We start from the raw sequence: 13249 nt of genomic DNA on the forward strand, positions 1-13249 counted from the left end.
GCTGTGAGGGGACATCTTGTTGCTAGCTCTTAAGACTATTGCTCATCTCTTTTTTTTTCTTTTTTTTCAGGGCAAGCTAAATAGTCTCACATGCTCAAGAACTCTCTATGATAAAGCCATTCCTCCTTTTCTGTTCTGTTAAATCTGAGACAGCAGATGTTTGTGCTGGGAAACTCTAGTTCAGATTACAGAGCTTCAACGGCCTTTGCTTGCTGCTGCTCAAGTCAATTTGATCCTTTCTCTTCTATTCAGCCACAGCTTTATGAGATTTTCTGGGTTCTAATCTATTGAGTCAGTTCAGTGGGTTGGTGACTTCCACAAATATGCAGGTTCTAGGGATGCTGGGCCTTTGTTCCTGCTCTTCATTCTGTCTTCCTGGAAATGCTTTCTTGCAGCTCTTCTCTTGACCAGCTTCTACTCCCATTTAGATTTCAGAGGCATTATCTGCTGCCCAGTAGCCTTCACACTGCACACCAGGCTAGGTTAGGGTCCCTCCTGTGAGCTCCCACAAGCACTAGACACACCTTGTCATTGTCCTTATACTTTAATTGCTGCTGTGTCATCGCCTTGATTAGTCTGTGAAGAAGACTGAAATCATACCATTAAGGGTTGAATTTTGTCACCAGAAAGATATATTGAAGTCCTAACCCTCAGTACCTATGAATGTAACCTATCTGGAAAGACATTCTTTACAGAAGTAAACAAGTTAAGATGAAGTCATACTCCATTAGGATGGGCGTCACCCAGCATGAAGGGTATCCTTGTAAGAAGAAAATAAATGGACACACAGGCACATGGGAGGAGAAGGCCACGTGACAACATCACATGAAGGCAGCGTAGCAATCTCCAGAAGGCAGAGATTAAAGCACTGAGGCTGCAAGTGAAGGAGTGCCAAGGACTGAGCAAACCTCAAAAGCGAGGAAGTGGCAAGAAAAGATTCACTCTGCATGTTCAGCAGGAAGTGTGGCACTGCAGGTACTTTGATTTTGGATTTCTGGGCTCTAGAACTATAAGAAAATATTCCTCTGTTTTATAAGTCACCCAGTCTCTGGTTCAAGCATACCTTGTTTTATTGAACTTCACTTTAATGTGCTTCACAGATATTTCATTAAAAAAAAAAATGAAGGTTTGTGGCAACCCTATGTTGAGCAAGTCTATCGGTACCGTTTTTCCAATATCGTGTGCTCATTTCATGTCTCTTTGTTATATTTTGGTAATTTATGTTTTTTATTATTATTATCATTATTATACTACATTATTGTCATTATTTTATCCCTAGAGCCTGCACATTGGCAAGAGCCACAAATCCACCATTGCAATATCTCAAACTTGTTTATTCTTATTACATCTGCTATGGTGATCTGTGATAAGGGGTCACTAATGTTACTATTGTAATTGTTTTGGGGCATCATGAACTGCACCCATATAAGGCAATGAACTTAATTGACCAATATTGTGTGTTCTGACTGCTCTACTGGCCAATGATTTCTGTCTCTTTCCTTCTCCTTAGGCTTCCCTATTCCCAGAGATGGAACAATATTAAAATTAGGCCAAATAGTAACCCTACGACGACCTCTAAGAATTCATGTGAAAGGAAGAGTGGCACATCTCTCATTTTAAATCAAAAGCTAGAAATGATTAAGCTTAATGAGGAAGGTGTGTTGAAAGTATAGACAGACAAAAAGCTAGGCCTCTTGTGCAAGTTAGCCAAGCTGTGAATGCAAAGGAAAAGTTCTTGAAGAAAATTAAAAATGCTACTTCAGTGAACACATGAATGATAAGAAAGCAAAACAGCCTTCTTGGTGATGTGGAGAAAATTTTAGCTGTCTGAATAGAAGATCAAGTCAGGCACAACATTCCCTTAAACCAAAGCCTAACCCAGAGCAAGGCCCTAACTCTCTTCAATTCTATGAAGGCTGAGAGAGGTGAGGAAGCTGCAGAAGAAAAGTTTGAAGCTAGCAGAGGCTGGTTCATGAGGTTTAATTAAAGAAGCCATCTTCATAACATAAAAGCTTAAGGTAAAGCCGCAAGTGCTGATGTGGAAGCTGCAGTAAGTTACCCAGAAGGTATAACAAAGATCACTGATGAAAGTGGCTACACTAAGCAGTAGGTGCCATCTAAGACTTTCAGAGGGAGAGAAGAGAAGAGAAGACAATGCCTATCTTTAAAGCTTCCAAGGATAGGCTGTATCTCTTGATGCAAGTGCTAACGCTCATTTGCCATTCTAAAAATCCTAGGGTCCATAAGAATTATGCTAAATCTACTCTGCCTGTGCTCTCTAAATGGAATAATAAAGCCGGGATGGAACCACATTTGTTGACAGCATGGTTTACTGAATATTTTAAGCTCACCATTGAGACCTCCTGTTCATAAACAACAACAGAAAAAGATTTCTTTCAAAATATTACTGCACACGGACAATGAACCAGGTCACTCAAGAGCTCTGATGGAGATCTACAACGAGGTTAATGTTGTTTTCGCGCCTGCTATCACAACATTGACTCTGCAGCCCATGGATCAAGGAGGAATTTTGACTTTTTAGTCTTAAGAAATACAGTTCAAAAGTCTACAAATGCTGTAGAGAGTAATTTCTTCGATGTGTCTGGGCAAAGTAAATTGAAGTCCTTCTGGAAAGCATTTGCCATTCTAGATCTCATTAAGAACATTCATGATTTATGGGAGAGGCCAAAATATCAAACAGGAGATTGGAAGAAGTTGATTCTAGTCCTCATGGATGATTTTGAGAAGTTCATTACTTCTGTGGAGGAAGTAACTGCAGATTTGGTGGAAATAGCAAGGGAACTAGAATTAGAAGTGGAACCTGAAGACATGACTGAATTGCTGTATTCTCATGACAAAATTGTAACGGATGAAGAGTTGCTTCTTATGGATGAACAAGTAAAGTGGCTTCTTGAGATGGACTCTACTCTTGGTGAAGAGGCTATAAACATTGTTAAAATGTCAACAAAAGATTTAGAATATTCCACAAGCTTAGTTGCTAAAGCAGTGGCAGAATTTGTAATGACTGACTTCAATTTTGAAAGAAGTTATACTGTGGGTGAAATGCTATCAAACAAAATTACACACTACAGAGAAATCCTTCAAAAAATAGTCAATTACGTGACATGTTTTATTGTAGTTTTATTTTAAGAAATTGCCACAGCCACCCCAACCTTCAGCAATGACCATCCTGATTGGTTAGGAGCCATTAACATCTTTTTCCTCCAACAGCGAAAATGACTGGGTCTCTTAAGCCTCACTGAAGGCTTAGAAGGTTGTTAGCATTTTTTAGCAGTAAAGTATTTTTTTAATTAAGACAAAGACTTTTGTTTTTATATACTGTTATTGCACAATTAATAGTTTACCATGTAGTGTAAACATAACTTTTATATGAACTTGTGTCAGAGATATTTAAACCAGAGTGACTCCGTCTTGAACAGGGACTGGGTAAAATAAGGCTGAGATCTACTGGGCTGCATCCTCAGGAGGTTAAGGCATTATTAGTCACAGGATGAGACAGGAGGTTGGCACAAGGTTCTGGTCACAAAGACCTTGCTGATAAAACAGCATGCGGTAAAGAAGTTGGCCAGATACCACCAAAACCAAGATGGTAACAAAACTGACCTCTGGCCATCCTCACTGATCATTATACACTAATAATAATGCCTTAGCATGCTGAGAGAAACTCCACCCAGAGCCATGACAGTTTACAAATATCATGGCAACATCAGGAAGCTACCATACGTGGTCTAAAAAGGGGAGAAACCCTCAGTCCTGGGAATTGCTCACCACTTTCCTGGAAAACTCATGATTAACTGTTTAGCATATAATCAATACATAACCATAAAAATGGCCAACCAGCAACCTTTGGGGCTGTTCTGCCTATGGAATAGCTATTCCTTATTCCTTTACTCTCTTAATAAACTTGCTTTAACTTTACTGTATAGACTCTCCCCAAATTCTTTCTTGAGTGAAGTCCAAGAATTTTCTCTTGGGGTCTGGATCAGGACCCCTTTGCAGTAACACTTGGAAACTAGAAAATTCATGTGACTTGCTTTATTATGACACTCATTTTATTGCAGTGGTGTGAAATAAAACCAGTGTTATGTAGTTTGTTACAGAGCCCTAGGAAACTAATATAGACACACTATTAAAACTACAGCACTTTCACAGTACCCACAATGCCCAAATTTATATTGAGTAAAATTACGTTGGCTGAACTTTATTGTAAATCACTTTAAAAAACTGTTAAGCGTCTGACAAGTGTGTGTTCCTGTGGAAACTTACTAACTTCCTTATCCAACACTTCACTCAATCCCCCATCCAAAAATTGTGCTCTCCCCATCTCCCATCTGATAGCCCTGTGGTGAAGCAACTTAGAACATAGTTCCAAGGATGGCACCCTGTCAAAAGTGTGTGGAGGTCCAGATTCAGTCCACTTTATCAATAAGCGTAATCGCCTCCCTTAAGTTAATTTCCCGTCGCAGAGATTATGCCTCTTTACATTAAATGGGGTGGTTGCTGGTTGAGCATTTGGGGAACTCCCCTCCTGAAGACTGCCCTGTGTGCAGGTTAGATGCACAGACTTACATCTCCCAGGACAGGTTAGGGACTACTATGCTTACAGGAAGGGGGAGCTCACGTTCCCCAGGGTGCACTGTAAGAGAGACAGCTGGGACTCAAATGTACTATTGCTTTCTACAATGGAAACCTGCCCATCTTCATCCCATGACATCCATTTGCAAGTATCTGTAGACTTCTCAGAAGAAAAGTCTCTCTTCTCTGGAACCTCAAAGAATAGCTCAGAGAATTCTCAATGAGGAAACACTGTGGAAGCCAGAGGACCCAGATCTTAATTTTACAGATGTGGGCCTGGGCCCCAGGCAGTTAACTGAGCTGACAGGCACAAGGTGCAGAAAGAGCGCTTGGTTTTCCTGCCTTCTGGTGCTCTGGACTCCCATTCTAGGATGATCCCAGTGTTAAAGATAGCACAAGTTTCCTTCTGTTTCTTCTCTCCCTTCTTCCTGACTCTCTTCCCTGGACTACTGCGTCACACTTTTTATAGTGTCATAAGTCACTCACATTTAACAACATTCAACTTTTAAAATTTTCAAATAGAAAGATGCATATTTGATCATCATTACATGTATGTATCAGAAAATTGTTTTCCATTTAAATATGAGAGTTGTGTAGTTCAGCCGACACAGAGCTTTGCTTTTATTTTATTTTTATTTGTTTATTTGTTTATTTATTTGAGACAGAGTCTCACTCTGTCATCCAGGCTGGAGTGCAGTGGCATGATCTCGGCTCACTGCAATCTCTGCCTCCCAAGTTCATGTGATTCTCCTGCCTCAGCCTCCGAGTAGCTAGAACTATATGCGTGCACCACCATACCTGGCTAATTTTGTATTTTTAGTGGAGATAGGTTTTCACCATGTTGGCCAGGCTGGTCTCGAACTCCTGACCTCAAATGCCTTGGCCTCCCAAGTGTTGGGATTATGGGTGTGAACTGCTATGCCTGGCCTGCTTTTATTTTTGCAGGTATTTTAGAAAACAAAACCAGAAACTTATACATCGTGCAGCTGAATATAACCCAAAAAAAAACATATTCAAAAGAAATACCCCACCATGCACACCAAGCTGATCAACTCGGGACACAGTTCAGAGGCTATGATTTCTTTAGGATCACATCAGCAAAACAGTAATCTTTAAATACAAGTACACTATTCACCTTTAGTCATTCTTGGACAAATGATCAAACATAAACCCTGAGAGAAGGCTGTTGGATGGTGAGGAAGAGAGTCTCATGTAAATGAAACCTGTGTATCAATCAGGCTCTCTATGTCCTTGTCCTTGCATTATTTTGAAGAGTTTAACATTTCTAAGCTATATTTATCTTAATTTCAAAATATATTTTAATAGGGAAAATCTATATCACACATTAAAATTAAAATTTATAATTTAAATATATATGTATATTTCTATGTGTTGGTATGTATATATGTAACATATAAGTTCATAGCAAAAACACACAAGCATTCATTTTAAAATGTCTTGAAGAAATTCTGATAATTTAATAACAATGGCAATCTCTGGATTGTGGATTACAGTTGGCTTTAATATTTCCTTCATCCTTTTTTCCCTCAAAATTTCTTCGATTAACCTTGATTACTTTTGTTACAAAATTTTCTAAAAATAAAGCAACACTGTTTAAAAACAAAATATACGTAATACAACGTATCCAATTAACATTTTGATGATATGGATTATGACTGAACCAGAAGGCTCTGCCTGCTTCCTATGTCTTGACTGTTAGTCACTGAATTTATTACCTTGAGCCAGTCATGAAATGCTCATATTCTCTTTCCTTCTATGTTAGATGGAGATAAAAAATGTCTGCCTCTGATTTTTGTTGTGAGGATGAAAAGAGACGGTATTTGTAAACTCCCAGCTCAATTCCCAGAGAGAGTTGAAGCACAGTAATTGCCGTCCATTATACCACTCCTATTATTACAAGTCACACCTGGCCACTCAGCAGTGGACATTTATCTCTTTTGCCTTATTCTGCAGCCAAATTACTTTCCCTGTTTTTTGGAAAAGTGGACCAGGGACAATTTGCATCAGAATCACTTGAAAAACTCAGTGAACGTGCATTTACTGAATTGGAATTTCTGGGGCTGGGAAATCTGCCTTTTTAGCAAGAGTCCATATGTTAATTACATTTTAAAAATAACCAAGATCCGCTGAGAAGCCTAGTTTTTGACCAGGTTGTTGAACACTATAGGTTACCACAACCATGAAAAGACAACAGGAACACAATTTCTAATTATGTTATAGGGCTTTTGAAGAGCAGCTACCATACAACCATTTTGGAGAGATAAAGTATTACAGAAATGCAAGGACATGGCACCCAATTCCAGGTCACCAGCATTTTCTATGCAGAGAGCATGGGACTTTGTATCCAGATGGGCAAATTACTGTGCTTCCTTCCTCACCATTTCTTTCAATAGTTTTCTTGCGTTTCTGCTGGGGATACCTCATGGTAGCGTTCCTGAGTTTACTGCCTCATGAACAATCGCCACTGTGTCTTACTTTTCGTACCCTCTGTATCCAAAATATTGTCTGCCTACAGAAATAACTCCATAAATGTGGTTGCTTTGTTGCCGAAAATCCTGAGGCCTGAGTGCTCAATGAGCCTAAAGAGTCCCCTACCTTCCTGCTTCATTACATGATGTAGCTGGCATCTCTGAAGACCAGTGCTTGAAACAAACAAACAAACAAAAAATGTGTATGTGCCAATTAATGATGTTCACGGTACGAGTGCTTGCATAGCTGGATTTCTTTTTTTCTTTTCTTTTCTTTTTTTTTTTTTTTGAGATGGAGTCTCGCCCTGTCGCCAGACTGGAGTGCAGTGGCACGATCTCGGTTCACGGCAACCTCCGCCTCCCGGGTTCAAGTGAGTCTCGTGCCTCAGCCTCGGGAGTAGCTGGGATTACGGTCACACGCCACCGCACTCAGCTACTTTTTGTATTTTTAGTAGAGACGGGGTTTCACCACGTTGGCCAGGATGGTCTTGATCTCCTGACCTCGTGATCTACCCGCCTCGGCCTCCCAAAGTGCTGGGGTTACAGGCGTGAGCCACCGCACCTGGCTGCATAGCTGGATTTTTAAATAATGATTACTTCAAGATTTGGTTTTGTGGAAATATATTTCATGGTAAATTAAGGATCAAATGCCGTTTCTAAGCCCCTGTAATGACTGCCTCTTACCGTGTCCTTCCGCATTTAAGAAATAGGTTGTAAGCTGTCAAGAGATTTCCAGAGAAAAGTGAAAAAGCTCACCTTTTTGTTTTGTTTCGGTTAGACATCTAAGAACAACCAGTCTGGCTAGCTACTCCAAAACACATGATTGTATTTAATCCTCACAGCTCTGGGGGTAGTCACTATTATTCCCATTTCACTGATAAAGCTCAGAGAGACTGTAGTATTCACCTAAGGGTCATGCATTCCTTGGGGCCAGACTGGAATCAAGCTTCCCAGCTTCCCCAGTCAGGGCTTCCCATTGATTTGCAGTTTTGTTTGTTTGTTTGCTTGTTTACCTTTTCTTTGTGTTTTTGAGTTGCAAGAGAGAAAATGCCCTTGGAGGCCCTAAAGAAAACCACCGATAATGAATTCTTGCTTCAATGAAACATTAGCAAGACCATTAACAAGTTTTCTTTTTTCTGTCTCACGAAAATTAAGCTAGCTGCCTATTTGCATTACTCACTAGAATACCATTTCCTCCCCAAAGGAGACCAGTTGGTCTTTCAAGGTTTTATTCACGTAGGTATCCCTCTCCAGTGAATTTCTTTTTGCTTCCTACCGTGAAGTGGAGTGGTTAAGTATGAGGAGGGCTACTGCAACCTTACCTGTGATATTGCAGTACACCTGGAGAGGTCCCAGTGGGCCGCTGCCATCCGAGTCGATGTAGAAGAAGCCAGCTGTGTTCCCCTGGTGCCTGTACACCTCACAGGATTGCTCGTAGATGGCTGGAAAGACAAAGGCAGCAGAGAGAAAACTTGGCTTGGCTCTGCACATCCCTTTGCAGGAATCAGTAACTCCTCCTTAGATTTACTCTATGTGTATTCATTTTCCTTCTTCTACATCCTTGACTTTTTCCCCAAGCCTTAATACACCAGTATCAGTGTCTTGATACTGATGTTTCACATTCAGATTTTCCATTCATCTCTCTCTCTCTCTCTTTTATTATTATTTTGTAGACTGCAGTAGTGTGATCATGGCTTATGACACATTGCAGCCTCACACTTCCAGGCTCAAATGATCTCCCAACTCAGTCTCCCGAGTAGCTGGGAGTATAGGTGTGAGCCACCACCCTGGCTAGTTTTTTAAAAAAATGTTTGTAGAGACGGGGTCTCACTCTGTTATCCACGCTGGTCTTGAACTCCTGTCCTCAAGTAATCCTCCTGTCTCAGTCTCTCAAGCTACTGGGATTATAGGCATGATCCAGCAGGCCCAGCCTTATTTTCCATTCATTTAAATTCATTCATTCCTTTAAAATCAGTGCAGAGGTAATGCCTCTCAAAGTGTGGCCCCTCACCTCTTACATGGCCCTCCTCTTTGCTTATCTCTATGACCTTCCTCCTTGTTCCCACTGTATACTGAGCTTGGATCATCCATATACTATTGTGTCTGTTTCAATGGGTTACAGAACCTGTAAGAGTAGAGGTCATATGTCATTTGATGTTGTACCCCAGCATCTAGCAGAGTGCAACAATCACAGCAGGCCCTGAACAAATGTTTGACTCATGAATTAAAAAAATAACTGCTTACATACAGTATGGCTTTTCACTAATGACAGACTTTTTTTTTTTTTTTCTCTTGAGGTCGAGTCAGCTCTGTTGCCCAGGCTGGAGTGCAGTGGCTTGATCTTGGCTCACTGCAAACTCTGCCTCCCAGGTTCAAGAGATTCTCCTGCCTCAGCCTCCTGAGTAGCTGGGATTACAGGTACGTGCCACCATTCCCAGCTAATTTTTGTATTTTTAGTAGAGACGGTGTTTCCTCTTATTGGTCAGGCTGGTCTCGAACTCCTGACCTCGTGATCCACCCACCTCGGCCTCCCAAAGTGCTGGGATTACATGTGTGACCCACTGCGCCCGACTGAGACTGTCTTATTTTTACGTACCTAGTACTCAGTATAGTACATAACATGTAGCAAGTGCACAATGAAGTTCAGTTTATTTTGACTTAACTGTCATTTACTGAGTTCCTAGTATGTGTCAACAGATGCGGCTGCCACCAGAGGATGGAACCATGGAGAAGGCAATCAATCTCTACTCCAGAAAGCTTATAGCTTGGTGGGCAGCCACAAAAGTCTGCATGCTCAGATAGAGGCAGATTCAAGTGTCCTGAGATAGGGAACTTTGACCAATCTGCAGTTTGGGAAATATATTTTATTAAGCTAACATGAATAAATCTGTTGGGGTACAAAGGAGACATCTGCTGTCTCATACATGAGAATATAGAATGTTGTCTGATGCTTCAGACAGAATGCTGTAGCTCAGAGCAGCAGGTAGATCTCCAATCATGTCACCCTATGATGCTTTAAACACTTCAGTGGCTCCCAACAGCTTTCAAGATATAGTACCAACTCCTCTCCTGAGCCAGCTCCTGCCCCTTGTGACTGATATCCCATCCCAGGAATAGGAAGCTGCAGTTTGTCATGATCAAATGCGAGGGGTACCTCAAATAATTTATTACCAGGAAAGTTATGAAGTCTGAGAGGGTTTGACTTTTTATAAATGAGAGTGAACTCAAGGTTATCCTTGTTCTCATGGCATTCTCTCCTGTGCTCCTGCAAACTTTCTGCAGCAGGAGGTATGTGGGAGTGCCACAATCTGTGCCCCACATTGTGAGCATAATGTACAGATTATTTTTGTTTGCCTAAACCTGATAACACCCTTGGGTGTTTGTCACAAAGGTGAAAATCAGCTCTTGGCTGTGTTGACCTCCCAACCGCTCCTGCATTCCCAGGATGACAGCGATGTGGAAGGAGCTGCTGTTGTCCCACAACAGGTAAATACCACCCCACAGCATGTGAGCAGTTGCAGAGTAAACCCTGGAATCAGAATGGGTGGTTTTGCCTCGCGGGGCTACCCCTTACTCCCTGTGGAAGCGTGGACAAGCTACTTCACCTGTGCTAGGCAACCTCTAAGGTAATTCCCGTGACGGACAGATACTTCCTGGGATTCATGTTCTGCTGATAAAATCATGTCCTCCCTCCAAGTGGGCTGAACTTACTGACTTGCTCTAACAAATAGAATATGATAGTGTGGTGGATATCATTTCCAAGATTAGATTATTAAAAAAAATGACTTCCATCTTGGGTGCTTCTAGATCACTAACTGTGGTAGAAGCCAACTCCCATGTAACAAGGCAGCCCTTGCAAGAAGTCCAAGGGAGTGAGCCTGGAAGTTTCAGCAGTATGCCTTGCGAATGGGCACCAAAGTAAGATCCCCACATCAAGCCTTCAAATGAAAGCAGTCCTGTGGACATCTTTATTGCAGGTGCATGAGAGACCGAGCCAGAACCACCCAGCTAAGCTGCGTATGGACCCAGAGACACTCCGAGATGATAACGTCTGTTGTTTCCAGGTGTTGTTTTAGAATCCTTCATTACAATAGGTAGCCAATCAACTCTCAAAGCATAAATTGTCTCATCAGACTACAGTAACTCAAAACGAGCCTCCCTCATACTGTTGTAGTAAGGATTCAAAGGCGTAATCCACCTAAGGCACATAGAAAGTGCTTGATTAATATGAGTCTATATTATTAATAGTAGTAGTATTGTTTCATGACTTGTTGCATCTCCTTTTTTTAATACTATTTTCAATAATTTTTAAAAGTTAAATATAATAACAATTACTTTTTTCTTTCGTTCCTTTCTTTCTTTCGGCCTAGAATAACAGTTCTTAAACACTAAAAGAAAATGAAAACAAATGAATTTAACCAGGATTAAAGCAACCTTGAAATTTAATATTTTCTTTTTCACTTTCTTTTTACAAAAAATTTCAAATACAAAGAGCACAGAGAGTAATAAAAGGATCCTGCTAGCATCACAACCAGCTTCAGCAACTCCCAGTATATCGCTCATCTTCCGTCATCTATATTCTCAGTGCATCAGTTCTTTGGCTGTATAAAAACAAAGACACATAAAACTCCAAATTTGACTTTAAATCATGACTAAGCCACGATTCTGCAGGCCAGCCATTGAGTCTGGGATTCGCTGGGCAGTCCATGCCTCTGCAGCCAGCTGCTGGGTCAGCTGGGCTGGGTGGTAGTAAGCTGTAGTTCTTTGCTTCGGCCCACGTGACCTCTCACACTCTAGCAGGGAAATTTACATGGTACAACCTCCCAGAACAGCAAGAAACCAAGTACTTGTCAGGCCTCTGCTTGCATGATGTTTGCTGATGCCCCATTGCCCAAGGCAAATCACTTGAGCCGTCCAGAATTCTCAGGAAAAAATCCCAAGAAGCTAAATGAAATGGAGCAATAGGGTAGACATGGATTTTATCATTGTTTGACTTCACTGAACAGGTCACACTGCATGGGGATGTGAACATAAAATAAATGTTTATTTCACTAAGTCGTTGAGATCTTGGAGTCATTTACCACCTTAGTTAACCTACTGTTCTTGATATACTTGTTCCTTAAATGCTGGCTCAGTAACTGGGAGATCTCTGAGGGCAAAGCCTGGTAACAGCATTGCCATTTATGGACACTGTAAATGAGTTCATAAAATATAGGTACTTTGCCCAAAGACAAACCAGCTGGTAGGTGGTTAATCTAATGCTATCATCCCTTCCTGATTTATTAATGGGAATGCTTTACAAAACTGAAACATCCTTCATCAATTATTTGATTTCCCTAAACTACAATATTATTTGGGAAAAGCGAGTTACATGGTTGATGCTTTCCCTTTAGTTCATCAGTGTCAAAATGCTGACATGTTTCCCTAGGGTGCCCTGAAATAACCAATGAAAATATTTTTAGTATTACTAGGAACGTATAGATTTACACATATTTGATATTGAAACAGTAGTTTGACTAGTAGGATGAATCCTACCAAAAAATTTTAAAATATAAAAATAAATTTGATAACCTCATTTTAAACAATATTGCTATTATATTATGAAACTATTAAACATAGCAAGAAAAAGCTAATAATTATCAACTGAAACTAAATGATTTATCATAAAAGATAAAATATAAAATGCAAACATTAGATAAAATTCTGCAATATAGCTTAGAGTTGGTAATGAGCTTAAACTCATAATTTAATGCTTTTTAAAAATGATATATTTTCACATATAGACCACTGAAAGTGCAAGAAGCAACCTAATGCACAGATAGTTGTCTCTAAATAAAAGTTCTCACATAAAAGGAACAAAGATTTTACTGAGTCAATTTCTGGACCATGAAAAGTACAGAATGAAAGTGGAATGTCTTGTTTTGCCTAAAAATAAGACTTTTATTAAAGACTGGAATTATCTCAAAATGGTCCAGGAGTCAATTTGATGGGACAATTTGGGCATAAAAAAGAATAGTCACTTTGATTGTTAAATATATACAATTTATTAGTTTCTATCAATCAATTTATGTATGTATGCATGTATGTATGTATTTATGTATCTATCTATCTACCTACCTAGCATCTATCTTGTCTCTCTACTCAAGTCCATTGGTCCCCTTTGA

General features: G+C 40.2%; 1 protein-coding gene across 1 annotated transcript in view; it reads right to left on the bottom strand.

Annotated features, from left to right (window-relative positions):
- CNTNAP5 (contactin associated protein like 5) overlaps positions 1 to 13249 on the bottom strand; it is a 683524-nt gene that overhangs the window by 304711 nt on the left and 365564 nt on the right. The window contains exon 11 of the mRNA XM_025405058.1: positions 8408 to 8527. Coding sequence (XP_025260843.1) covers positions 8408 to 8527 — 120 coding nt within the window. The remainder of the gene's footprint in view (positions 1 to 8407; positions 8528 to 13249) is intronic.

Source organism: Theropithecus gelada, chromosome 12, assembly GCF_003255815.1.
Source record: "Theropithecus gelada isolate Dixy chromosome 12, Tgel_1.0, whole genome shotgun sequence".
In the NCBI taxonomy this organism is placed as follows: domain Eukaryota; kingdom Metazoa; phylum Chordata; class Mammalia; order Primates; family Cercopithecidae; genus Theropithecus; species Theropithecus gelada.